The sequence below is a fragment of the Chelonia mydas genome, chromosome 27, assembly GCF_015237465.2.
Source record: "Chelonia mydas isolate rCheMyd1 chromosome 27, rCheMyd1.pri.v2, whole genome shotgun sequence".
Lineage (NCBI taxonomy): Eukaryota > Metazoa > Chordata > Testudines > Cheloniidae > Chelonia > Chelonia mydas.
In genome coordinates, this window is record NC_057860.1 from 2,789,096 (window position 1) to 2,814,912 (window position 25,817).

The window sequence follows — 25,817 nt, forward strand, 5'->3', positions numbered from 1 at the left end:
AGTAGAATTCTGGTGTCAGCGCCTTCATGGTCACCTTGCAACTTACTTGTGTCCAGAGATGGGTTTGATGATTTAACTGAACTGGGTTCTTTGAACTCTCTGGTATGACAATTTTATGGAGCATTGACGAGGAGTTCTTCAGATAAGAAGCAAGCCAGATCAGCCTTATTTTTGGGATGGGCCAAGAAGTCTGACCAGCTGTTAGGAAGTGGAACAGATCTGTCCTCAATGATTTTTCCGAATTTGCTTAGAAGCTTTGGAGTGCGTCGGTCACGTCATTCCTTTAATAGAATTCTGTTTGTACCTTTCAAAGATGACATCCGTCCTGCTGAAGTGCTGTCCAGAATGAAGAGCTAACGCCACAGAAATGTTTGCAAGGTTGCAAGTGCCATTTCATGTGCTTGGCTGTAAATCACTGGGTAGGATGTACTATCAAGATGATCTCAGGAAGAAAATGGCTGTTTGTTAAAAACATCTATCCTACCAGACTTATTTCCACGTCTAAGATGCCCACTTACCTCAGCAAGAGCAAGGGGAACTGGCATTAGCTCATTATGCGATATTTTGTGCAGATCCACCATCCTTATAGGCAGTAATGACGCGCTGTAATATGAGATGATCAGCCATTGATGTGACGACCTTGCCTTTGATTTTCTTTCCTTTTCCAGCTGTCTGGGGATGGAATTATTGGCATGTAGCCATATCCTAGAATCATAGAATGTCAGGGTTGGAAGGGACCTCAGGAGGTATCTAGTCCAACTCAAAGCAGGACCAATCCCCAATTTTTGCCCCAGATCCCTAAATGGCCCTCTCAAGGACTGAACTCTCAACCCTGGGTTTAGCAGGCCAATGCTCAAACCATTGAGCTATCCCTCCCCTTCGTATGTAGTTAACGGAGAGTTATTGTTACTCTGTTTTTCATTAAAACTTGTCCAACCAGATTTTGGATTTTCAAGTTGGCATTTGAAGGCAAAATGCCATATCCTGTGCTTGTGCTTTCAAAGCTGACTGGCAGTCACTTGTGTGTCCAGCTCACCACTCTGTGCAGACATCTGCATTGGATGTTGGTTCTGCTTTACCTTCTGTGATATTAGCAGGAAAGATTGTGTTCATTGCATCTGGAAGATTCAAAGAAGCATGATTTGTTGGCTCAATATCCTGCACTATCAGATCAGATGCAGGTCCTCTCTGCCACTGTGTGGCATGAAATATGTTTTACCCATCAAGTGTAAACTCATTTATATCAATGTTCTCTGTAGTGAAATGGGTAAGTCTTCATTTAGCCTTGCTTGTTGGGATTACTGTCCCATCCTCATTCCTTGTCATCAGTGTGCTGTTGGCTAGTGCTATGTCAGCTCGAAATACATCCTTGTGACTGATAACAGTGCCCAGTGTTGTGAAACATCTGGACGAGTTTTTTTTAATCTTGTGGCTTGGTGAAGGGTGCTTCCAAGCCCAGCTTGTTTGGGTATCCACTTATCTCCACTTACGCTGTCCAAGAAATCTTGTGCAATATTTAACACCCTGGACTGTTTACATGATGCCTATTTCTCATCTTCATATACTTCTGCAACATTATCTTCTGTGCTGCCCTCCTTCTCCTCTTCTTCTTCATCACCTTCAACTTCTCCTGCTTCAAGAATAGACTGGCCACCCAAGAGGAGTTGCAAAAACATGTATACTCTTTTTGGTATGCAGGCTAGTGCCTCTTCTTCACTGGTGTTTAGCGCATGGTATCCAGGATGAGCAAGTATACCTGAGTGTAATTTCAATGCTACGTGTACCATTGAGGGAAATTCATCTTCCAGATCAGTCTTGTAAATTGAAATGCATGATGATTTTTCTTCTCCTGCACTAACAATTTAGAGAAAGGGATGCGATGGAATTTGACAGGCATTAATAACGTGTGTGTCGGAAGCAAGTTGATCATGTAAAACAGTGAACTCGTAAGCACCATCAAGATGTAGAATAAGTTTTTCTTTGAAGACTGCTGTATGGCTCACAAATGAACATGGGACTGCTCCACCAGCTTTATTTGAGAGAAGACAGGAATGAGTCCAAACCTGTGAAAGTTCCAGAACACAGCCTTTTTTGACTTATTACTAAGGCAGACCATTGGCAAGCCAGTACCACTGTGAGTGGTTTCATGCTTAGTTTTTGTTAATTTTCTCAAGAAATGCTTACTGCATTTAGTGTGGTAGTCCCTTCTGAATCTGTAAGGTCACTTACTTCAGGTACACGGTGCTCATGTTCATACTCAGTTGCCTCTTTGTTCATTTTGAATGTTGCTGCAGAAGAAAGTTTTGCTTGGAACATCCATCCTGGCAGAAAATGCAAAGCTCACTAAGGGGAGCTTGCTCCAAAACACTGTCGAGGTTTTGCTGATTGTAACGCAAGATCAGGGTTGCAGTTCGCCCTTACTGGTTGGTGAAGTAGCTTTAGCAGATTTATGAAGTTTGCTAATTTTGCCTGTGTATGTTGCATAACAGTTTTTAATGCAAAGTAATGATTGCCTGCGTTCAGATTGAAGAGCTGTTAGAACTCTTATCAATTGCATCCCAATTCTGGAAATCCCTGAGTGTCTTGCATTGGTTGCCTCTTATATTGTAGCCAATCCCTGTTCACTAGAAGCAAAAACTGTGTTTTTTCACATCTTGATAAATAATGCATTGTTCGTAAGCTACTGTTGAAGGATGCTTCAGGTTCAGGACTACATCCATGGTTCATCTGTGCAATACCTGATGATACTAATAAATATAATTACCAACTACCAAATGGATATTGAACAAATAACAATACCAATATGTAGCTTGTGCCGTGGCATAGGTATCCAAATCAATACTCAACTCATACTGTATGCAAAAGTGAGCTTTAGGTTAGGTTAGTGGTTAGGACTGATAATTAGCTAGCAATTTATATTTTTGAAAGAGGAAAATTTATGGAAATAAAGTATGTCATACTTTGTTATTTATGATTCTTTGTGTAATGTATAGCAGTGCATTGAACTCCTCACATCAAAAATACTTGAAAAGTAGTTAGAGAACCAAGATGCATAAGGTAATATCTTTTATTGGAGGACCAACTTCTGTTGGTGAGAGAGACGAGCTTTTGAGGTTACACAGAGCTCTTCTTCAGGTCTGGGAAAGGTACTCAGAGTATCACAGCTAAAGACAAGATTCAAGGTGAAGTGGCTGAGTGGTTGCTTAAAATGTGTGTTAACTACTTATGCTGAGCAATCTGTTCCATCTTGTATTTAGCTGTGACACTGAGTAAGTTTTCCAGACCCGAAGAAGAGCTCTGTGTAAGCTTGAAAGCTTCTCTCTCTCTCTCTCTCACCAACAGAAGTTGCTCCAGTAAAACAAATTACCTCACCTACCTTGTCTCTCTAATATCCTGGGACCGACATGGCTACAACAACACTGCATACAACAATGAAAAAGATTGAACAAACTAACTACTAAATGTCAGCCTTACTGCAAAACCAACAAAATTCAAGTGCATATCATCACATGACCAGAGATCACTCCCTGCATTTTCTGATAGCACAGTATTCCAAATTAGGAACATATTCCATATTTAGAACCTCTCCTTTACTGTCTATTTATTTATTTTTTTTAAAGTTACAAATGTTAGCCTTAAAGTTCAGATTTCAGCTTGGTAAACATCATCTTCAGATTCAGCACCTTCAAATTATGAAAGAAAACATGTTTGCCAACTTTTCTCCAGAAATGCTTTCTGTTTAATTCATATCAGCTTATTTGAGGATTTGGCCTACTCTGAGATAGGTGCAGCTAACCTCCTGTTGGCCCTTGACTGTCTTTCTTTCTTTCTTTTTTCCTTTTCTTTTTCTTTTTTTTTTAAGAGGTTATAATGGAATAAGCATATACATTGTAGCTGCTTTACTGTCCTCTGTTATAGAATCTAAATGTGAGAGCAAGAAAAGATCTATTAAATCATGCAGTTCTTCTGGTTCGTCTCCTATTATCTGCAGTACGTTAGCCTCAGAGGATGTCATAAATATATCAGTGTATGCACAAAAACTAATTTCTCACTCTTACCATGCTGATGAAAAAATTACTACACGCTTGTCGAGGTGAGTCGGTGTACAGAATTTTGTAAGGTTGTCATATGTTCCATTATGTCTTAATCAGGAAAAACATAATCCTTTTCTACTGATGCTCCATATGCTACTTCTATGACAGGAGTCTGGAAAATAATGAGAAGTATAAGATACTTGGCAACAGTGGGTTGCAGTGTGTACGTCTAATTCAAGGTTCCAGTAGGTGCTGCCATGCTGACAAACACTTCCCCAAGTGAATGAAGCAGAAACTGCTTTGAAATATAGCTGCTGAGAGACTTGTTTCTTAAAATGCAACTAGGGAAGTGTCTCCAGTGCTGAGGAGTAAATGTAAATAGGAATTTTCTTTTCAGTTTAGTTTGTTTCATCTAGCTGATAAGATCTGCTACAAATGCTGATGAATGAATGTTTTCAACTGAGTAATTTCTGATTTAAAAAAAAAATTTCATTGCAGCCTGCGTTATACATATGATGATGTTCTCCATTGGTTTCTGCGCCTGGGCAATCAGGGTATTGTTCTTGCTAACCATTACTTTACATCGTGCCTTGCTAAAGTAGTGTCTAGAGATTATTTAATTCATTAGAACTATTTTCCAAGAAAGTAGCAACAGTCAACACTGGAGTATGCTTTGTTTGTAACTCCTACTAATGTTAATGGAAATTACATATGCATCAAAAGAGGGACAGACCCCGATATGGCTAGACAATGAAATTCAGGAACATAACTATGCTTGATGTTTTTGAAAGGGCCAGCTAATTAATAATACTAGAAATTTCAGCAATAAGCAATAATTTAGTTTTGGATCTCAATAATTCTGCCCAAGAAATTGGGAACTAAAAAAGCTGAATTGGCTGCAAATCTGTAAAGAGATTTATGGTCAAGAATGATTTAGTCACTGGAATGAGAAATGTTTAGCTTTGGTATGCAATGGTGAGTGCTGCAATCAAACCACAATCCAGACCATATCAATAAGTTAAATTCTATTCATTAAATTCTATTAAATTCTGACCCCAAGAAAGGGGCTGTTGTGATCATCATCATTCTAGTCTCACTGTGTAACACAGGCCATAGAATTTCACTCAGAGTACATTAAACCACTTGTCCATTCCTTCTCATTATAGGGTTCTGTTCTGTAAGAATCCTTTAGACCTACGGAAATTCACTTAAATATCTTTTTTATAGTACCTAATTTCTCATTCACTGAAAGATCTCAAAAGAACATAAACTATAATACAATGCATTATAAATATTTTCCCCAATGAGAGTTTTCACACAATCACCCATTTAAAATGAGTGTAAAGTGGACCATACTCTTTTCTGCCTGTTGAGATACATCTCCCCTTTAATCTTCATACAGTGCGTGTGCTTGAGCAGTGGACTGAACTGAATGGCAGGAAAAATACTGTTTCTTTCATCATCAGGGATGTGCTGGAGTCATGAGCTCACTTTTGTTAACAAGGCTGCACTTAATCATTTCTGTCTTCAAGAGCTGTTGTAACTATTCTCTGTGGGATTAAACATGGATGGTTTCACAGAACTTGGTTACAGTACAGTCAAAGCCATCAAATGGCAAAACGATGACATTCTGTAAGGGTTTTGTCATTGTTGCGTTTTTTGTTACCTCTTACTAAGTATTTTGTTAGGTTTTATTTAGGGCAGTCAAGCGATTAAAAAAATTAATTGCGATTAAAAAGATTAATAGAATACTATTTAAATGTTTTTGTATGTTTTCTGCATTTTCAAATATTGATTTCAATTACAACACAAAATACAAAGTGTACAGTGCTCACTTTATATCTTTTATTACAAATATTTGCACGGTAAAAAACAAAAGAAATAGTATTTTTCAATTCACCTACTACAAGTACTATAGTGCAATGTCTTTATCATGAAAGGTGAACTTACAAATGTAGAATTATGTACAATAAAAACCTGCATTCAAAAATAAAGCAATGTAAAACTTTAGAGCTTACAAGTCCTTGTTCAGCCAGTCGCTCAGACAAACAATTTTGTTTACATTTGTAGAAGATAATGCTGCCTGCTTCTTGTTTACAGTGTCACTTGAAAACGAGAACAGGCATTTGCATGGCACTGTTGTAGCCAGCATCACAAGATATTTGCATGCCAGATGCACTGAAGATTTGTATGTCCCTTGATGCTTCAACCACTGTTCCAGAGGACAGTGCGTCCATGCTGATGACGGATTCTGCTCAATAACAATCCAAAGCAGTGGGGACCAACGCATGTTCATTTTCATCATCTGAGTCAGATGCCACCAGCAGAAGGTTGATTTTCCCTTTTAGTGGTTTGGGTTCTGTAGTTTTCGCATCAGAGTGTTGCTCTTTTAAGACCAAAGAAAGCTCCACGCCTCATCCCTCTCAAATTTTGGAAGACACTTCAGATTCTTAAATTTTGGGTCGAGTGCTGTAGCTATCTTTAAAAATTTCACATTGGTATCTTCTTTGCCTTTGTTAAATTTGCAGTGAATTGTTCTTAAAACGAACAACATGTGCTGGGTCATCATTCGAGACTGCTATAACATGAAATAACATGAATGCGGGTAAAACAGAGCAGGAGACATACAGTTCTCCCCCAAGGAGTTCAGTCACTAATTTAATAAATGCATTATTTTTTTAAGGAGTGTCATCAGCATGGAAGCATGTCCTCTGGAACGATGGCCAAAGCATGAAGATGCATATGAATCTTTAGCGCATCCGGCACATAAATATCTTGCAATGCCAGCTGCAACAATGCCATGCAAACGCCTGTTCTCACTTTCAGGTGACATTGTATATAAGTGGGCAGCATTATCTCCCGTAAATGTAAAAAAAACTTGTTTCTCTTAGCGATTGGCAGAACAAGTAGTAGGACGGAGTGGACTTGTAGGCTCTAAAGTTTTACATTGTTTTGTTTGAGTGCAGTTATGTAACAAAAAACCCCTACATTTGTAAGTTACACTTTCATGATAAAGAGATTGCACTACTGTACTTGTCTGAGGTGAATTGAAAAATACTATTTTTTTGTTTGTTGTTTTTACAGTGCAAATATTTATAATAAAAATAATAAAGTGAGCACTGTGCACTTTGTATTCTGTGTTGTAATTGAAATCAATATAGTTGAAAATGAAGAAAAACATCCAAAAATATTTAATAAATTTCAGTTGGTATTCTATTGTTTCAGTGTGATCACAATTAATTTTTTTGAGTTAATTGTGTGAGTTAACTGTGATTAATCGACAGCCCTGGTTTTATTCTATCTGCTTTGTTGTTCAGACTGGGCTCCCTACATTTCCTGAAGCTCACAGTGAGGAAGCAGGCTCTCCTGTGAGCTGGTATCTGTAATCTGGGTGAATGGTTGTCTCTTTGCAACTTCTGTTTTTGTTTTTTTACAGAGAAAATGGGCCGGCCTCTCCATTGGACAAGACATAGATGGTAGGTCAAGCACTTAACATAAACTTATCAGACATGATTCTTTGATATGGTTTACAGACTAAAGCTGAACTGAGCTGGAGCGTGCCAGATCTTTAGCCTGAAGCCTTATCTATAGTTATGGGGTACTTTTCACCAATTACTGATTCCAAGGTGAGGGTTTACACCTACTTTAATCTTTGAGAGTTCAGCCCCCAAGACTGACTACAGTAGAGAGATTATCAGTAGAAGGGGGACCCTAGGGGGCACGAAAGAATACATAATGCTTTTTCTATAATAGTTATTTTATTAGCCAACCAAACAGTACACACTGCAGTCTGGTAAAGGAGAGACAGGCCAATACAGAACGTAAAGCATTTGCATTAGTCACACCATGCCTGTGGAAAAATCCAAAGTATTAGTCATCGTAGTCATCCTTCTCCTCACTATAATCACCACCAGTCGTTTTCATACTGGTGTCCCCTCTGCCCACGCACACAGGATACAGCTTTTGTAATGTGTTATGCTGATGTTTATGGAACAGCATACATATTTATGAAGGTTTTAACTCCTTTTGCTTTCTTGAACTTCCACACCCCACTATTTTTGGAGTGCCTCGTTTTTCACAGGCTAACTCATTAGTTCTCCTTATGCTCATTAATACTTATTTCACTTTATCACCATAGTAACTGGTAGTTTACCTGAAGGAAGTCTCTAACATTTCATGAAGGCTATCCGTGGTCATCTTGGGATGTCTACTGATCTCCTAGACATTATTATCCAAACATCAGCATAACACAAACATTGACACAAGCTCAGAGGCTTATTATTAACTTAATTTATCCTAAACACTAAGGCCTAATTTGGCTAAGCTAAATATCTTGCGGGCCTCCTGAGGGCCTGTAGGACCTGTGTTAGAAGATTAATTAGTACTTATATTTCACTTATCCTGAATATACCTGATACCTTTTTTCCTTGTCTAGAAGTCCTTCTGTTGTCTGGCTGCAAGCCTTCTGATCCCCCATCACTCTTAGAGTTTGAGTTCATGTCTGAGAATGTCTTGTCCAAACCTCATAATGGTTGAAGATGAGGTTTCTTGATATGACATATTGTTACAAAATGTGTCAAGATGAATACAGCAACATCATAAAATAATCTGCTGTTTGCTCCACATGAGTTTCTTCAGGAAGCATGAATTTATGGGGAAGACAGCTCTCACAAATGAATAGGGCTTCAAAATTGGGGGCAGTTAAAAAGAATCTGGTTTGTAAGCCAAGATTTTTCAAAGTTGGGTGCTAAATTTAGTCTTCTACACATTGAGGCACATAAGAGGCCTGATCTTTGGAAATGCTAAACACACACGATTGGGTGATTTCAGATGCAGATTGGGGATGAAGTGGGAAGGTGAGTGTTGTCAAAGACTGGCGCTGTTGAGCCTTTGCAGCCTCTAGTATTTAACAATGTGTTGTCCCATCCATAGGTGTTCACTGGTGCTTTACTAGCTAGTACAACATAAAGGCTCTTCCTTCAAGAGGTTATAAACAGCGGTTCCCGTCCTGTAGTGGGATCCGTTATTTCAGGTTCTAAACACCTGCATGCTGTTCCATTGTCTTCAGTGGGAATCTTTTCAGGTGTAAGGGTCTGTGTTAGCAGATCTCATTACAGAATTAGGTTTTAAACTGATGCTAGCAATTAGGATTTGGCCTGGGAGTTTGGGCAGACTGGAGAAAAACAGGTAAGCCTTCCAAGGTGCACCAATCATAGTAAGTTTTAGTGGGGGAAGTGGCATAGTACAGGGGAAGAGGAAGCATAGGCAGCTTAATTTAATTTTAAATTGAGTAAGTAGCAGGAGAAAAAGTTTTGACTATCTTTCTTCTCCAGTTCACCCCGTTCCCAGGCAACATAGATCTGAATCAATGACATCTTAAGTTCCATTCAATCTCTTGCCCATCAAAATGTGGGTTAGATACTTCATTAGCAAATCTAACTGCTTACTCCATCTTCTCCATTGAATAGGGTGAAAGATTCTGTTGCTCACAAATAAGCAAGGTAGGAACTGATGATTTGATTCCCTTTCTCACCTCAAGTAGTGTCTTTTAAAAAGCAATGCTGTTATGGATAACTGGATAAATGACATGATGAAGTGAGCTGTAGCTCACGAAAGCTTATGCTCAAATAAATTGATGAGTCTCTAAGGTGCCACAAGTACTCCTTTTCTTCTTACGACTGTATTCTCTAAGCCAGCTAGAATTCAGCCGGTAGAGAACACGGGAGCAGCGGGTGCTCCTCTAAGGAGTAGGCCAAAAATGAGCATCGTATGTGACATGCATCAGAGAAAATGATTCAGACAATGTTAATCTTCTGCCATAACAGAAATAAAATTTCAGTAACTGAACACTGTCACAGAGATGATGACTTTGCGGCTACATTAAATGTAGAAGTCTATTCTGCATCAAGATTATTGCTTGATTAGACCAGGGTGTTTGGTCAGCACATGTTGAGATTGATGGGTAGCTGGCCCTTATTCACTGATAAATTAAAAAAAATCCTTTTCAGCCAGTCAAAAAATAGTTTTCGTTTATAAAAATACCTTGGGACAAGTTCATCTCTGGAGTAGCTCTGTCTGAATAAGTGGCATTATCTTTAGGATCATCTGTAAACTGGACTTGTATTAACAGAATCACATAATGGTCTGCATTCTAAATCAGTGATTCTTCAGCATTTTCATTCTTGGGGCTACTCAGTAAGAGACTCTGATGAATATTGCCCCGCCTGTTTGCATTTTGTATTAGACACCTAGCTGGTTGCTCAAACTATTGAAAAGGAGTACTTGTGGCACCTTCGAGACTAACCAATTTATTTGAGCATAAGCTTTCGTGAGCTACAGCTCACTTCATCGGATAAAGTGAGCTGTAGCTCACGAAAGCTTATGCTCAAATAAATTGGTTAGTCTCTAAGGTGCCACAAGTACTCCTTTTCTTTTTGCGAATACAGACTAACACGGCTGCTACTCTGAAACCTATCAAACTATTGAGTACATCTTTCCACCTCTGCCTCCCGCCATTGCTGAGGTTTTCTCCCATAGTCTCATAAATATTTTTTAAATACAACATGGTGCTGTGATCTTGGGGATTTTTTTTCTGCTGCTTCCCACCTATTCCACAGACAGTGCCATCTCCCTTTCAAACGGCTAAATGCACACTCCACTCCCATTCTTCAACTACTGAGTGAATAGTTAAAAAGGTCTGTCTTTCCGTCCAAGCAGGCTGTGAATGGCTTCATTAACCAGGGAAATGGAGGATAAACCGGGTGTTCTCGATTGGTACGAGGCACTGCATGTTGGTATGCTGCTGCTGTGGGTGCTAGTCAGTTTAGCAGATATCGCTAGTAAGGTTGCATTCCCAGTCCTGAAATTCTCTTGATGCTGCTGGTCATCCCAGGTGTGAACAATCCTTTCCCACCAGTCTGCATTGGTTTCCCAAGCCCAGAGACAGCGCAGCACAAAGTGAAGCTGCTCCAGGAACAGGTTCTCTGCTGTCAACTGCTCTGTGTGTTCCTCCGCCTTCCTCGTCCTGCTTCCACCATTGCTAAAGATCCTCTAGCAGCTGGAGGAGCTGCTGCCACATCGTCTGCTTGCTGGTGCAGCTGGTGAACTTCAAAGCCTAAGTCATCTGGCTTTGAGTGCTGAAATACAGCTCAAACAGCCTCTGCACATTTGCAGCATAGCAATGCAGAGCATTGTTGGGTCCATGCTGGCCAGCAACAATTTGAATATGGTGCTAGCCCACCCCTAAAGGAAGTATGGAGATGGATGAATCATGGGATTATTTAAAATTTTGAACTAGCCTGGCTTCCACTATGTATCTCAATGCACAGCGAGAAAAATCCCAGAATGCACACTGCTCGGTAGCAAAGCAAAGGAGCATGGAATACCCTCGGTTTATAGCAAACTGCCACGGTGTGTACACAATGATGTGCACTGACAGAGGGCATACCGTCCTGTATGCTTGTTGCATACTGCCCCTGCTATGGAGGAGCTATGTCTCTTCAGCCAGCTGGGGGGTAGAGCTGAGAGATGTTTGAGGAGGAGGAGCCCAGAAGAATTCTCTAATAAGTGTTTATAGGTCACTGTCAGAACCGAACGATTAGTACTGAGAATCTGGTATGGAGTAGGTAGATTTCCTGGAACCACTAATTATCTAGACAAGGGAAGGATAGCTCAGTGGTTTGAGCATTGGCCTGCTAAACCTAGGGTTGTGAGTTCAATCCTTGAGGGGGCCATTTAGGGATCTGGGGCAAAAATTGGGGATTGGTCCTGCTTTGAGCAGGGGGTTGGACTAGATGACTTCCTAGGTCCATTCCAACCCTGATAGTCTATGGTTCTATGGAAAAAGAAAAGGAGTATTTGTGGCACCTTAGAGACTAATAAATAAATTGGTTAGTCTCTAAGCTGCCACAAGTCCTCCTTTTCTTTTTGCGAATACAGACTAACACGGCTGCCACTCTGAAACCCATGGTTCTATGATTTCACTTCTTTGTATCGCTTTGATATAGGTAACTTGGATTCCCTGCAATTTGTCTGTGTGCGGGAAGGGTCTCTTGTTAATACCTCAAGCACAGCTGCCAGCACTGTTATTTCAGGGTGGTGTTGGGAGAAGTGGGGGAGGGAGGATGATTGTGCTCTTAGTCTCAGTGAGCCCCAATCTCAAACTGATTCCTCCCGTTGGAGACAGGGAGGCAGCTGTGGCCCTTGTGGACTGAGCCCATGTTGGCAGTTACGCAGTCTGTAAAATCAGAATGACTGTATGTAATGACCTCCTTCAAACCCCATGGTTAAAAGGCATTGTCTAAGTACAAAGTGTTAGCCAGTTGTACTACAGTGCTAGCCCAGTGGTCTAAATGGCTTTTGTAGATTTAATGCAAATCTTTTACAAAGGTGTGTCTCTTGTGTTTTAAGCATTTCCAGTCACTTGTTTGAGAGTATTTAAATACCATTCTGGAAGCACATGAGATTTATAATGTAAACCTATCATGCAATCACAAATGATTCTTCAGCATTAAACTGTGCATTTTAAGCTTGATCAAGTTGTAAAATGGGATACTTCATCACATACGGTAGGGATTCTGGGGACTCCGATTCCAAGTTCTAAACATATTATAGTGCTTTTCAATGTAAAGATCCATTTACTTTGTTTTTTTCTTCTTGCACTTGTCTTCTACTGTCAGATCAATGAAGAACTTTTATCTGAACAAGTAGACTGAATTTTTGCAAAGAACCAGATAATTATTATCATGGAAATAAATTCTTATATTCTAATTGGGATTTTTCAAGTGTTGGGTGAAATGTTTTCTGTGAATCACACTTGCTAGGCTATAGTAGTGGTGGTCCCTTATATAGCTGGGAGAGTGTACAATCCAGTTTATAGCATGTTAGGTGCATTGTCAAGGTTATACTGGGTTTTCACCATGCTGAAATATGTCGGGTTTTTCCAGTCTCCCCATACACTTTCGACAAGACCAAGCAGTGCATCGGCACTATGACAATTGAGATAGACTTTTTGCAGAAGAAGAGCATTGATGCCAACCCGTATGATACAGACAAGATGGCAGCTGAATTCATCCAGCAGTTCAACAGCCTGGCTTTCTCAGTCGGACAGCAGGTGTGTGAATTCATTGCTATAGTTTCCATCACTTCCATTCAACTCTAGTGAGGTGACAAATATCATACTGTTGGTAGGTTCTGTATTATGAAATATTAAGGAATGTTTAACCAAACTGTTTGTATTGCTGAGCATTTCCATCACTTTGAGCAGAGGGCGTGTCTCACTGTCAGAGATGGTCTATAACAATAAGTGCTTCATTGTCTGTAGGGACAACCTGAGTAAAGTGGTACAAAACCTGGCTTTTCCATAGCCCTCCCCATAAAGAAAATCAAAGCCTTATGAGATCTGGGTTCTGGTGCCAACTTGGTCACAGATTTTGGGTCAAATTCAGACTTGATGTAACTGGATGTAATTCTTGTATGACTCTGGGCAAGTCACTTAATCTCTTTGTGCCTCAGTTTCCCAGAAGTAAAATAGGAACATTTGCAGGTCTTGGAAGGTGGTTGAGACTTAATCTATTGATTTTAAAGCACTTTGAGATCCTCAGTTGTAAGGTTCCATAGAGTTGCAAACATTTTATTATTATTTTAAGGTATTGGTTTAAATGTTATCTGTTATAAGTGTTTGACCAAGGGTCTGTTATGTCCTTGAGGAGATAATGGCTTTTAGGAAGCCTTACTGTTTGCTAGTAAGGGTCTCTTGATAATACCTCAAGCACAGGGAGGCAGCTGTGGCCCTTGTGGACTGAGCACATGGTTGGCAGTTATGCAGTCTGTAAAATCTTCCTGCAAACAGTAAGCCTTACTGTTTGCTACTGTGCTCTACTCCATACCGAAGAGAGGACAGTGGTCACAGCATCAGAGAACTTTTGTAATAAACTAATCTGCAGATAAGGATATTCTAAACTATCTTTTCCACAAAATATAGGTCAATGGTTTTCTGCAGTTTCCCCCAACCCGTTGCCTGTGATGTTTTATAAGAGACATAACTGTAGGCCAGTTTTAAATTTGACCATCTTTGAAGAATTTAATTGCAAAAGGTGAAATGTTGTTTTGTTCTGTAGAGTAGGATTTTAATTCTCTCGACTAGTGATAGGAGTGGGCTAATTCTTTTTCAGTCAACTATTTGCTTAAGATTTTGTCTTCCCTCAAATCCTGTTCCTGTTCCTCCTACCCTACTCCCATTGAAGTCCTAGCATCTTTTGAACAAGTTAAATTAATGGTTTTCTTCTTTACCTCCTTCCACAGCTTGTGTTCAGTTTCAATGATAAACTTTTTGGCCTGTTGGTGAAGGATATTGAAGCCATGGATCCCAGCATTCTCAAAGGGGAGCCTGGCACAAGCAAGAAACAAAAGGTAGGTGGAATTCATGCTAGAAACTAATCCCAAAGGACATGGGTCTTATTCTCTTCTCATGCTCATCAACTTTACTGACATGCTTGGAATGGAAATGCACAATTAATGTTTCCAAACAACTTAACTCTTATTTGTAGTGATACCAGGAGGGGAAAATAAAGAAAGAAACTATCATTCTTCTTGGCGTTCTCAGCCATATGTTATTCCTGGTGGAATTTGGTGCCACTGCGCATGCACAGGTTTCTTTGCTTCCCCACAGAAAAATGACTTCTGATGGGGAAGCAAAGGGAACCTGCAAGCAATGTTCCTTCTTACCCGTAGCCTTCTCTTTGTTAAGCTAAATAGATTGAACTCCTGGAATTTAACACTAATCCTTTAATCATTCTTGTGGCTCTTCTCTGAACCCTCTCCAATTTATCAACATCCTTCTTGAACTGTGGACACCAGAACTGGATGCAATAGTCCAGCAGCAGTCTCACCAGTGCCTACTTTTCCCCCTGGTTTATTCCTCTCAGGATCACATTAGCCTTTTTAGCCACAGAGTCACACTGGAAGCTTGGATTCAGCTGATTATTCTCCATTCCCCATCCCTCCCAAATCTTTTTCAGTCACTCCTTCCCAGAACATAAGAATGGCCATATGGGGTTAGACCAAAGGTCCATCTAGCCCAGTATCCTGTCTTCCGACAGTGGCCAGTGCCAGGTGCCCCAGAGGGAATGAACAGAACAGATAATCATCAAGTGATCTATCCCCTGTTGCTCATTCCCAGCTTCTGGCAAAGAGCCATTGATGGACCTATGCTCCGTGAACTTATCTAGTTCTTTTTTGAACCCTGTTATGGTCTTGGTCTTTACAACATCCTCTGGCAAGGAGTTCTCAGAGGTAGTGGCCCAGATGAGATGAAATGGTTATGCTATTTCCCCATGCTTGGACAATTGGTTGCTGATGGGCAGATCCAGTCAGGAGATCCAGTCAGTAACCATCTTTTTACGCAGTCTCCTTGCATCCTTGGGAGTCTGCATAAACAAAGAAAAGTCCTCTATAGACTAGATTCAGTTTCAGCAAGGATCTGCCTTCCGATGGAGAGGTTCCATGCCATGACTAATTATACCTGAATCACAATCAGGGTCTGTCTTTCTCTACTAAGTCTCATGTACCTCTGAAATGCTGTTTGCCAGACTCCATCTCCATTGTCTGCAGGATTGGCTTAGTTCTGTTTACTCTTTAGACAGAACCAACATGATTACTAAAGTAACAGTTCCTGTCAAGTTCTCAGCCTCTTTTGTTTGGTAGACAAAACTGGTTCTGATGTGTGGAAGTACCTTTTGTCTCACTCGCAGCCAACATGACCATCATCATCAGATGCATCCTCCATAGCATGGAGAGCCTCTATGGGCACTCATGCTGTCCAGATGCCTTGCACCCTTAGAGAAGTCAGGATGCATAGACCTTCTAGAGCTGAGAGCAGTCTGCCTCGCCTGCAATGCATTCCTCCCACTGATTCCTTCCAGCTACTTTCAAATGATTTCAGACAACATGCTGACTTTCTTCTACATAAACAAAATGGATTGGGCAAGATCCCTTCCTCTTTGTGTAGAGGCAGTCAGCTTATGGAACTGGTGCATCAGGAACTGCATAACACTCCTGGCAACATACCTTCTGAGGGCACAGAACTCTCTCTCTCCCTAGAGCACGGATGGGAGTTACACAATTCCATCCTGAGCGAGATATTCACCCTGTGGGGAATGCCATCCTGAGACCTTTTTGCTTCCCAAGCAAACAAGAAATTCAACCTATATTACTCCAGAGCAGCTCTGGGCAGGGACTCCAAGGGCGACACCCTTCTCTCCTGGACAAACCATCTGAAGTATGCCTTTCTTCCCATTCCAGTACTACCACCAGTACTGAGATGAGTCACAGCAAAGCTTGAGTCATTCTCATTGTGCCCAATTGGCCCAGACACTTTTGGTTTCCAGACATTCTGTGAATGTCAACCCAACGTTCCATCAGCATCTATCTGATCCTTCCCGGATCTGTTGACTGAGGAGAACAGCACAACCAGACACCCCCAATCCAGACCCCCTCCACCTCATGCCTGGTGTTTGGATGGGTGTCAAACTTAAAACATTCAAGTTCAGAGAACATCCAGTCCACTCTCAGCCAGAGCAGAAGATACTCCATTAGAAGATGCTAAATGGAGACACATTTCCACCTGCATGCAACAGAACCCTTTTCTTTCTGCGGCTGTGGGTCTTCCTGCTATTCTTGACCATGTCCTTCCTCTCAAGATATTGGGCTTTTTTGTTCGCTCTCTGTGGGTTCACCTAGCAGCAATCAGCACTTTTCATCCTCTATTTGAAGACTATACTATTTTTTTCTCATCCCACAGCATCACATTCCTGAGAGGTCTGATTAGAACCTTTCTATAAGTTATGAACCCAGCACCAAATGGGGACCTCAAGCTTGTACTTTCCACATTTAAGACTTTAAGACTTCCCTCTGAACTCTTTGCCTCTTGTACCATGTCCTGCCTCTCTATGAAGGTTAGATAAGCTATTACCAGCAGGAGAGTGGGGTGGGAGGAGGTATTTTTTCATGCTTTGTGTGTATATAAAAAGATCTTCTACACTTTCCACAGTATGCATCTGATGAAGTGAGCTGTAGCTCACGAAAGCTTATGCTCAAATAAATTGGTTAGTCTCTAAGGTGCCATAAGTACTCCTTTTCTTTTTGCGAATACAGACTAACATGGCTGTTACTCTGAAATCTGTGAAGGTTGCCTTCCTAGTCACCTTTACTTCTGCTAGAAGGGTTAGTGAAATATGAGCTCTCATGGCAGATCCTCTGTCATGTTTTAGGGTTCAACCCAGACCAGTCAGAGGTTGTGCTTTAAACTATGTGGCTGCTGTAGCTCCCTGTCTAGACAGTCCCAGCCAGCATACAAGCGTGTCATTGGTTTTCCAATGATACCTTACACAACACCTTTTATGATATAAGAGAATTGGGGTATACTGAATTGGTCAGGCTTGCTGAACCTCACTCCCTGATATCAGTGAGCCCCTTGCCCTCTGGCACCATGATGCTCTTAGAAACACACACATGGTACACCATATTTAATAAGGAGAAGGTTTCTCTTTGTCTCCAGCTGAAATTCAGTTGTAAGGCAATCTCTGAGTTCCACATCAATCAGAATATTCACTTACCAGTTTTCTGTACTAAACTTTATGCTTCTGAGGAAGGGAAGAGACTTCCCTCTCTTGATGTCAAATGAGTTGTGGCCTTTTATCTGTAGAGAATGAAACCAATTAGAAGAACACCTAGACTTTTTGTTGCTATAGCAGAATGAAATCAGTGACAAGTATTATCTGCTCAAAGGCTGTCTAAGTGGATTTCTCCATGTGTTCTCCTTTGCTACCAGTTGGGTCATCTCCCTTCCCCAGAAAAGGTAAATCCCTTCCCCATGCCACTAGAACACAGGTAACTTCAGCAGCATCACTTTAAGATGCACCTATTTTAGATATTGCACCTATTTCAGATAAACGCGGCTTGCTACAAATCTCTGGTCTCAAGCTCATGAAGTGCATGCGTACCCACGTGTAGTATACAGATTGGGACCACACATCTCGAAGAACCTGAAAGCTATAGGTCAGTAACCTCCGTATGCAAGTTATCTGGACCTGCTGATTTAAAAATGTCATAAGTTTAGTAGCTACAGTTTAACATCCTCCAGAGGTATTAGTGGAAAGGAAAGAGTGTTATTACTATATGATGAGACTATATCACAATGGAAAGAGGTAAGTAGCGGGGTCCCTCAGGATTCTGTACTGAGAATTATGCTATTCAACATATTCATAAATGATCTGGAAAAAGGAGTAGACAGTGAGGTGCCAAAGTTTGAGATGATATTAAATTATTCAAGATAGTTAAGTCCAGAATTGACTGTGAAGAGTTACAAAGGGATCTCACAAAACTTGGTGACTGGGCAACAAAATGGCTGATAAAATTAAATGTTGATAGTGTAAAGTAATGCGCATTCGAAAGCATAATCCCAACTATACATACAAAATGACTGGTTCTAAGTTAGCTGTTACCAACATTTTGGAGTCATCATGGATAGTTCTTTGTAAAATCTGCTAAATGTGCAGCAGAAGCCAAAAATGCTAACAGAATGTTAGGAACTATTAGGAAAGAGATCACTAATAACACAGAAAATATCATAATGCCACTATATAAATCCATGATACTCCCACACCTTGAATACTGCGTGTACTTATGGTCGCCTCATCTCAAAAAAGATATATTAGAATTGGAAAAAGTACATAGAAGGGCAACAAAAATGATGAGGGCTATGGAACAGCTTTCAAGTGAGGAGAGATTAAAAAGACTGGAGCTGTTCAATTTAGAAAAGAGAGTAAGGGGGCGGGGAATATGATAAAGGTCTATAATATCATGAATGTTATGGAGAAAGTGAATAAGGAAGTGCTAGGTATCCATTCACATAAAAGAAGAATCCGGGGTCACCCAGTGAAATTAATAGGTAACAGGTTTAAAACAAACAAAAGAAAGCACCGTGGAACTCATTGCCATGGGACGTTGTGAAGGCCAAAAGTATAAGTGGATTCAAAAAGAATTAGATACGTTGATGGAGGATTGGTCCATTAATGTCTATTTTCCAGGATGGTCAAAGATACAAACCCATGCTCTGGGTGTCCCTAAATCTCTGACTACCAGAAGCTCGGGCTGGATGACATAGGATGGGTCACTCAATAATTGCCCTGTTCTGTTCATTCCTTTGAAGCATTTGGCTCTGGCCACTGTTGGAAGACAAGACACTGGGCTAGATGGACTATTGGTCTTACCCACTATGACCATGCTTATCTGTTTTTTCCCCAAGTACAGAACAGAAATATTTATTGATCACTTCTGCCTTTTCTGCAGTGTTGATAATTCTACCATTCTCATCTAATCATGGACCAATACCGTTGTTAGGATTCTTTTTATTCCTAAAGTATTTAAAAATCTTCTTATAGTCCTTAACTCTTCTGGATATAGATTTTTCCTTGTGTCCCTTTGCTTCCCTTATCAATTTTCTACAATTCCTAACTTCAGTTTTATATTCATTACTGTCAGCTTCCCCTTTGTTCCATTTGTTACATATTATTTTTAAAATTTTTTATAGCTGCGTTCACTTCCCCTCTAAACCAGGTTGGTTTTTTAACTAGTACAGCCTTCTTTCTCGATTGTGGGATGGTGGCTTTTTGGGCATCTATTAAGGTGTTTTTAAATGACTCACAATTATCATTCACATTTTTTTGATTGAATTCTTCCTTCCAGCTGATTTGGCTCATAATTGTTTTCAGTTTTGTGAAATTGGCCCTATTAAAGCACCAAGTTTATACAGTAATTCCTCACTTAAAGTCGTCCCGGTTAATGTTGTTTCGTTGTTACACTGCTGATCAATTAGGGAACATGCTCATTTAAAGTTGTGCAATGCTCCCTTACAGCATCGTTTGGCAGCCGCCTGCTTTGTCCACTGCTTGCAGGAGGAGCAGCCCGTTGGAGCTAGCTAGTGGGGGCTTGGAACCAGGGTGGACTGGCAGCCCCCCTATTATCACCCTGGTCCCATAAGTTCCCTGTGCGGCAGCCATCCAGCAGGCTATCAATTGCCAGCAGTTCAGCTGTCCCTCCCTGCACTGCCATGTGCTGCTCCTGCCCTCTGCCTTGGAGTTGCTCCCGGGAGCCTCCTGCTTGCGGTGCTGGGGGGAAGAGTGGGGGGCTAATGTCAGGATGTCCCGCTCACCCCTGCTCCTGCACCTCACTTACCCCATCTCCATGGGGGAGGGGAACACATAACAGGGCTCAGGATGGAGGGAGCTTCCTGGCAGCAGCAGTTGCTCTCTCAGCTTGCTGATCTACTTAACAAGGCAGTGTACTTAGAGTGGGGTCAGCTTACTTAAAGGGGCAACGCTCGTCTCTCTCTCTCACACAGACTGTGTGTCTCTATCTCTGTCTGCCATGCTGTCTCGCCTCCCTCAATTCGTGATGCCTTGTAGAGTATGAGGCTACATTAACAATGAGTTAACTCTTGAGGGCTCAGCCAAAAGCTAGTTCATCATTTAGCAGTAAGGCATTCCCTGGGAAATATTCCACCCTCTGACTTCACCACCTCAGCCAAACTTCACAATCATGATCGCTGTGTACGGTATTCAATTGTTTGTTTAAAAGTTATACTGTGTGTTTGTGTGTAGTCTTGTCTGGTGAAAAAAATTTCCCTGGAACCTAACCCCCCCATTTACATTAAGTCTTATGGGGAAATTGGATTCGCTTAACATTGTTTCGCTTAAAGTTGCATTTTTCAGGAACATAACTACAACATTAAGTGAGCCGTTACTGTATGTTACTGGTATAGACTTTATTCTGCTTGCATATTAAGAGTTTAAAAGATACTGCTACAGGGTGTCACTAAGAATAGTGTTAAGGAAGAATGAGAGGTGCCTCTAACATGACATAGTTAATATTTACTTCCAAACAAATCCCTTTTGCAATGGAGCTTGTTTGCTACTGTCTCTTGCCTCTGTTCGGAGACTTGCTAGGGAGCATCTAGAGAATAATAATTTGAAGTTGAGTCTGATATTAAGGTTTAATTATTTTTGTTTTTTTCCACACAGATTGATGTGGGTCTGGTTGTTGGAAATAGTCAAGTTGCATTTGAAAAGGCTGAGAACTCCTCTCTCAATCTGATTGGTGAGTTCTTCCAAATCCAAGAAGCCATTCTGAACTGACCCCAGGAATGTAAATGGAACAGAATAACAACTGATCCAGTGTAGTATTGGAAGCTACTATTACTTTCCAGGGTAGTCATACAAGTCTTTATATCATAGTATTTGTAGCACCTACAGTAGAAGAAAGCCAAGGGTCTTTGAGACTCTAAATGATAAGAGACCATTTAACTTCCCAGCTGTGGTAGCCTTCTAATCACACTGTGCTTGTAGGCCTAATTTTCAGATGTGACAACAGCAGGTGCTGGCATTCAGCTCTAAAAATGACTCTGATATGTAAACACTGAAGCTAACAAGCCTAACTAGTACTTTTTTATTTTTATTTTTACTTTAAATAATCTTGAATTGACTTTTCTCTATTCACAACCGGAGGGGAGCAATTTTAATGAAAGTGACTTAAATCACTTAATTTAAAAAAAAAATCATGGATTTAAATCTGGTTGAGAGTTTAAAAAAGCTAATCTGAAAAAATTATGCTATTGAAACTTCAGATTAAAAATTATAATGAATTTAATTGTAAAAGCTATTATTTTTACATGCGCGGCTGTTAAGGTGTCTTATATGAATTTTACAAAACTGCTATAGCTTAAAAACCCAAATATTGAAAATTAAGGCCCCTGATTCTGCAAATACTTAAGCAGGTATGTAACTTTACTCATGTGAATAGTCCCACTGACTTCAACGGGGGTACTGATGTGCTAGAAGTTAAGCGTATGCATGAGTGTTTTCAGCATAAGGCACTAAAATTGTATTTTATTAACAAGTCTCTTAGTGATATAAAATGCCACTTCAGAGCAAAATTGCTTCAGCGTTAACAGTGAAAAATTATTTGGACTCTAAATTCATTAACACAGTTATTGTGTTTATACACGCAGGCCAAAATTTTCTAAACCAAAAACTGAAAGTTAGGTTCCTAATGGCTTTTGAAAATCCCGTCCTGTACTGCCTTTGGAGTACAAGTCCTATTGAGTTTGGAGCAAAAGTCCCATTGTCTTCAAATTGCATACCCTAAGAGGAGTACGGTTGAAGCATTTCAGCTTTCTTGACTTGTGAAAGTGGTGGTGTTAGTTGCAAATATAGTGCAGGGTATTTGTCTATCAATTTCGCACTGAGTTTGTTGTTTGCCCAATAAGGATGTTAATGAGGCTCAGGAGTTGTCTTTTAAAGGATAGTTGAGCATTTTAAGCATGGAATTTATTGGCAGAAAAAATTTATGTACAATCTGAAATTCTGCTAGCAATTAGGAAACTAAACAAGTTCAAAGCATCCATTTTTACAATCTTAAATTACTAAATGGGAAGAAAGTAAAGAACTACCAAGATATAAATAAAACATCTGGATTAAATTTAATTTATTTTTGCATCATGTGGATGACCGAGGTGCGTTTAGTTTGGCTCAAGTTCTGAAGCATCTAATTTTAATCTTAGTGATAGAAGAAAACAAAGACCTATGAATTCCAATATTTTTGAATTAATTTTCAAAATTTGAATTAATAGGAGTTAATATTTTTGAAACTGTGAATTCACACACTAATCAGTGTTTGCTACATTGGCCAACGGACTGTTGGTGTCTCAATACTACGGTGAGGGTGCTTTAGAAATGCCTTTATTTATTGACTCTTGGAAGTATATCTGATGTATCAGATGATGTGTTAACTAGCTGGGACTAAAAATTCAAACTAATGTATCTCTGAAAATGATAGAAGAGATACTGGAATGTATATTAAATTACAAAAGGGAAAAAAAATCTGTGTTTAAAAGAACATTCAGGTTGCAAGATCAAACACTCAAAAGGTAGGAAATGCAAGAATGAAGGCTGCACAGGCCCTGAATTTGGCCCCCTTGTGTGTATGCATTCTGGTAATCCCTCTACAGGATACCTAGTGCACAGGATAGACCATATGCACTGAATCTGTAGCTATTCAAAATTTCCTTTTATTCTTATCAGTGTGTGGCCCCAGGCCTTAATTACTGAGCTGCATAAATGGTAATAAATTTATTTTCACAGCACTCCTGTGAAATTAGGTGGTGATATTATCCTCATTTTACAGATGGGGAATTGATGCACAGAAGTTAAAGCCAAACTTTTGAAGTGCCCACTAATTCTGGGTGCCCAGTTTCACGTTTAGAGCCTGATTTTTCAGAACATTTAGAATGTTTATAGCACATGATATTTTCAAAGACCAGCTCTCACTGGCTTAAACTGGAACACTGACTGCTTTGCACTTCTGTAAACCAGGCCCTAGGTGTCTCGAGTTTGGGGGCACCTAGAAAATGAGGCACACACAATTAGTGGCCACTTATGGAAAGTTTAGTTTGTGACTTGTTTGCCATCATCATCACTAGTTCCTAGACTTTAACAAAGCTTTTGACACGGTCTCCCACAGTATTCTTGCCAGCAAGTTAAAGAAGTATGGGCTGGATGAATGGACTCTAAGGTGGCTAGAAAGCTGGCTAGATTGTTGGGCTCGACGGATAGCGATCAATGGCTCCATGTCTAGTTGGCAGCCGGTATCAAGCGGAGTGCCCCAAGGGTTGGTCCTGGGGCCAGTTTTGTTCAATATCTTCATTAACGATCTGGAGGATGGCATGGATTGCACCCTCAGCAAGTTTGCCGATGACACTAAACTGGGAGGAGATACCCTGGAGGGTAGGGATAGGATAGAGAAGGGAAGAGTATAAAAATATTGCTCAGGCATGTAGGAAAGATATCAGGAGGGCCAAATCGCACCTGGAGCTGCAGCTAGCAAGAGATGTCAAGAGTAACAAGAAGGGTTTCTTCAGGTATGTTGGCAACAAGAAGAAAGCCAAGGAAAGTGTGGGCCCCTTACTGAATGAGGGTGGCAACCTAGTGACAGAGGATGTGGAAAAAGCTAATGTACTCAATGCTTTTTTTGCCTCTGTTTTCACTAACAAGGTCAGCTCCCAGACTGCTGCGCTGGGCATCACAAAATGGGGAAGAGATGGCCAGCCCTCTGTGGAGATAGAGGTGGTTAGGGACTATTTAGAAAAGCTGGACGTGCACAAGTCCATGGGGCCGGACGAGTTGCATCCGAGAGTGCTGAAGGAATTGGCGGCTGTGATTGCAGAGCCCTTGGCCATTATCTTTGAAAACTCGTGGCGAACGGGGGAAGTCCCGGATGACTGGAAAAAGGCTAATGTAGTGCCAATCTTTAAAAAAGGGAAGAAGGAGGATCCTGGGAACTACAGGCCAGTCAGCCTCACCTCAGTCCCTGGAAAAATCATGGAGCAGGTCCTCAAAGAATCAATCCTGAAGCACTTACATGAGAGGAAAGTGATCAGGAACAGTCAGCATGGATTCACCAAGGGAAGGTCATGCCTGACTAATCTAATCGCCTTTTATGATGAGATTACTGGTTCTGTGGATGAAGGGAAAGCAGTGGATGTATTGTTTCTTGACTTTAGCAAAGCTTTTGACACAGTCTCCCACAGTATTCTTGTCAGCAAGTTAAGGAAGTATGGGCTGGATGAATGCACTATAAGGTGGGTAGAAAGCTGGCTAGATTGTCGGGCTCAACGGGTAGTGATCAATGGCTCCATGTCTAGTTGGCAGCCGGTGTCAAGTGGAGTGCCCCAGGGGTCGGTCCTGGGGCCGGTTTTGTTCAATATCTTCATAAATGATCTGGAGGATGGTGTGGATTGCACCCTCAGCAAGTTTGCGGATGATACTAAACTGGGAGGAGTGGTAGATACGCTGGAGGGGAGGGATAGGATACAGAGGGACCTAGACAAATTGGAGGATTGGGCCAAAAGAAATCTGATGAGGTTCAATAAGGATAAGTGCAGGGTCCTACACTTAGGATGGAAGAATCCAATGCACCGCTACAGACTAGGGACTGAATGGCTAGGCAGCAGTTCTGCGGAAAAGGATCTAGGGGTGACAGTGGACAAGAAGCTGGATATGAATCAACAGTGTGCCCTTGTTGCCAAGAAGGCCAATGGCATTTGGGGCTGTATAAGTAGGGGCATTGCCAGCAGATCGAGGGACGTGATCGTTCCCCTCTTTTCGACATTGGTGAGGCCTCATCTGGAGTACTGTGTCCAGTTTTGGGCCTCACATGACAAGAAGGATGTGAAAAAATTGGAAAGCATCCAGCGGAGGGCAACAAAAATGATTAGGGGACTGGACCACATGACTTATGAGGCGAGGCTGAGGGAACTGGGATTGTTTAGTCTGCGGAAGAGAAGAATGAGGGGGGATTTGATAGCTGCTTTCAACTACATGAGAGGTGGTTCCAAAGAGGATGGCTCTAGACTATTCTCAGTGGTAGCAGATGACAGAACAAGGAGTAATGGTCTCAAGTTGCAGTGGGGGAGATTTAGGTTGGATATTAGGAAATACTTTTTCACTAGGAGGGTGGTGAAGCACTGGAATGCGTTACCTAAGGAGGTGGTGGAATCTCCTTCCTTAGAGGTTTTTAAAGTCAGGCTTGAGAAAGCCTTGGCTGGGATGATTTAGTTGGGGAGTGGTCCTGCTTTGAGCAGGGGGTTGGACTAAATGACCTCCTGAGGTCCCTTCCAACCCTGATATTCTATGATTCTATGATCATGTAGGTACTCTAGCAGAGGCAGGG

At 40.9% G+C, this 25,817-nt stretch overlaps 1 protein-coding gene across 5 annotated transcripts in view; it reads left to right on the plus strand.

Annotated features, from left to right (window-relative positions):
• The window catches only part of NSF (N-ethylmaleimide sensitive factor, vesicle fusing ATPase), a 174,033-nt gene that overhangs the window by 38,963 nt on the left and 109,253 nt on the right, over positions 1-25,817 (plus strand). For 3 of the 5 annotated variants that reach the window (XM_037886719.2, XM_037886720.2, XM_037886721.2), the window contains exons 4-7: positions 7,471-7,510; positions 12,980-13,146; positions 14,337-14,444; positions 21,113-21,188. In XM_037886719.2, the coding sequence (XP_037742647.1) occupies positions 7,471-7,510; positions 12,980-13,146; positions 14,337-14,444; positions 21,113-21,188 (391 nt within the window). Of the gene's footprint in view, positions 1-3,840; positions 4,094-7,470; positions 7,511-9,502; positions 9,536-12,979; positions 13,147-14,336; positions 14,445-21,112; positions 21,189-25,817 lie in introns of those variants that run through there. The other 2 variants (XM_027830794.3, XM_037886723.2) reach the window with 2 other exon arrangements.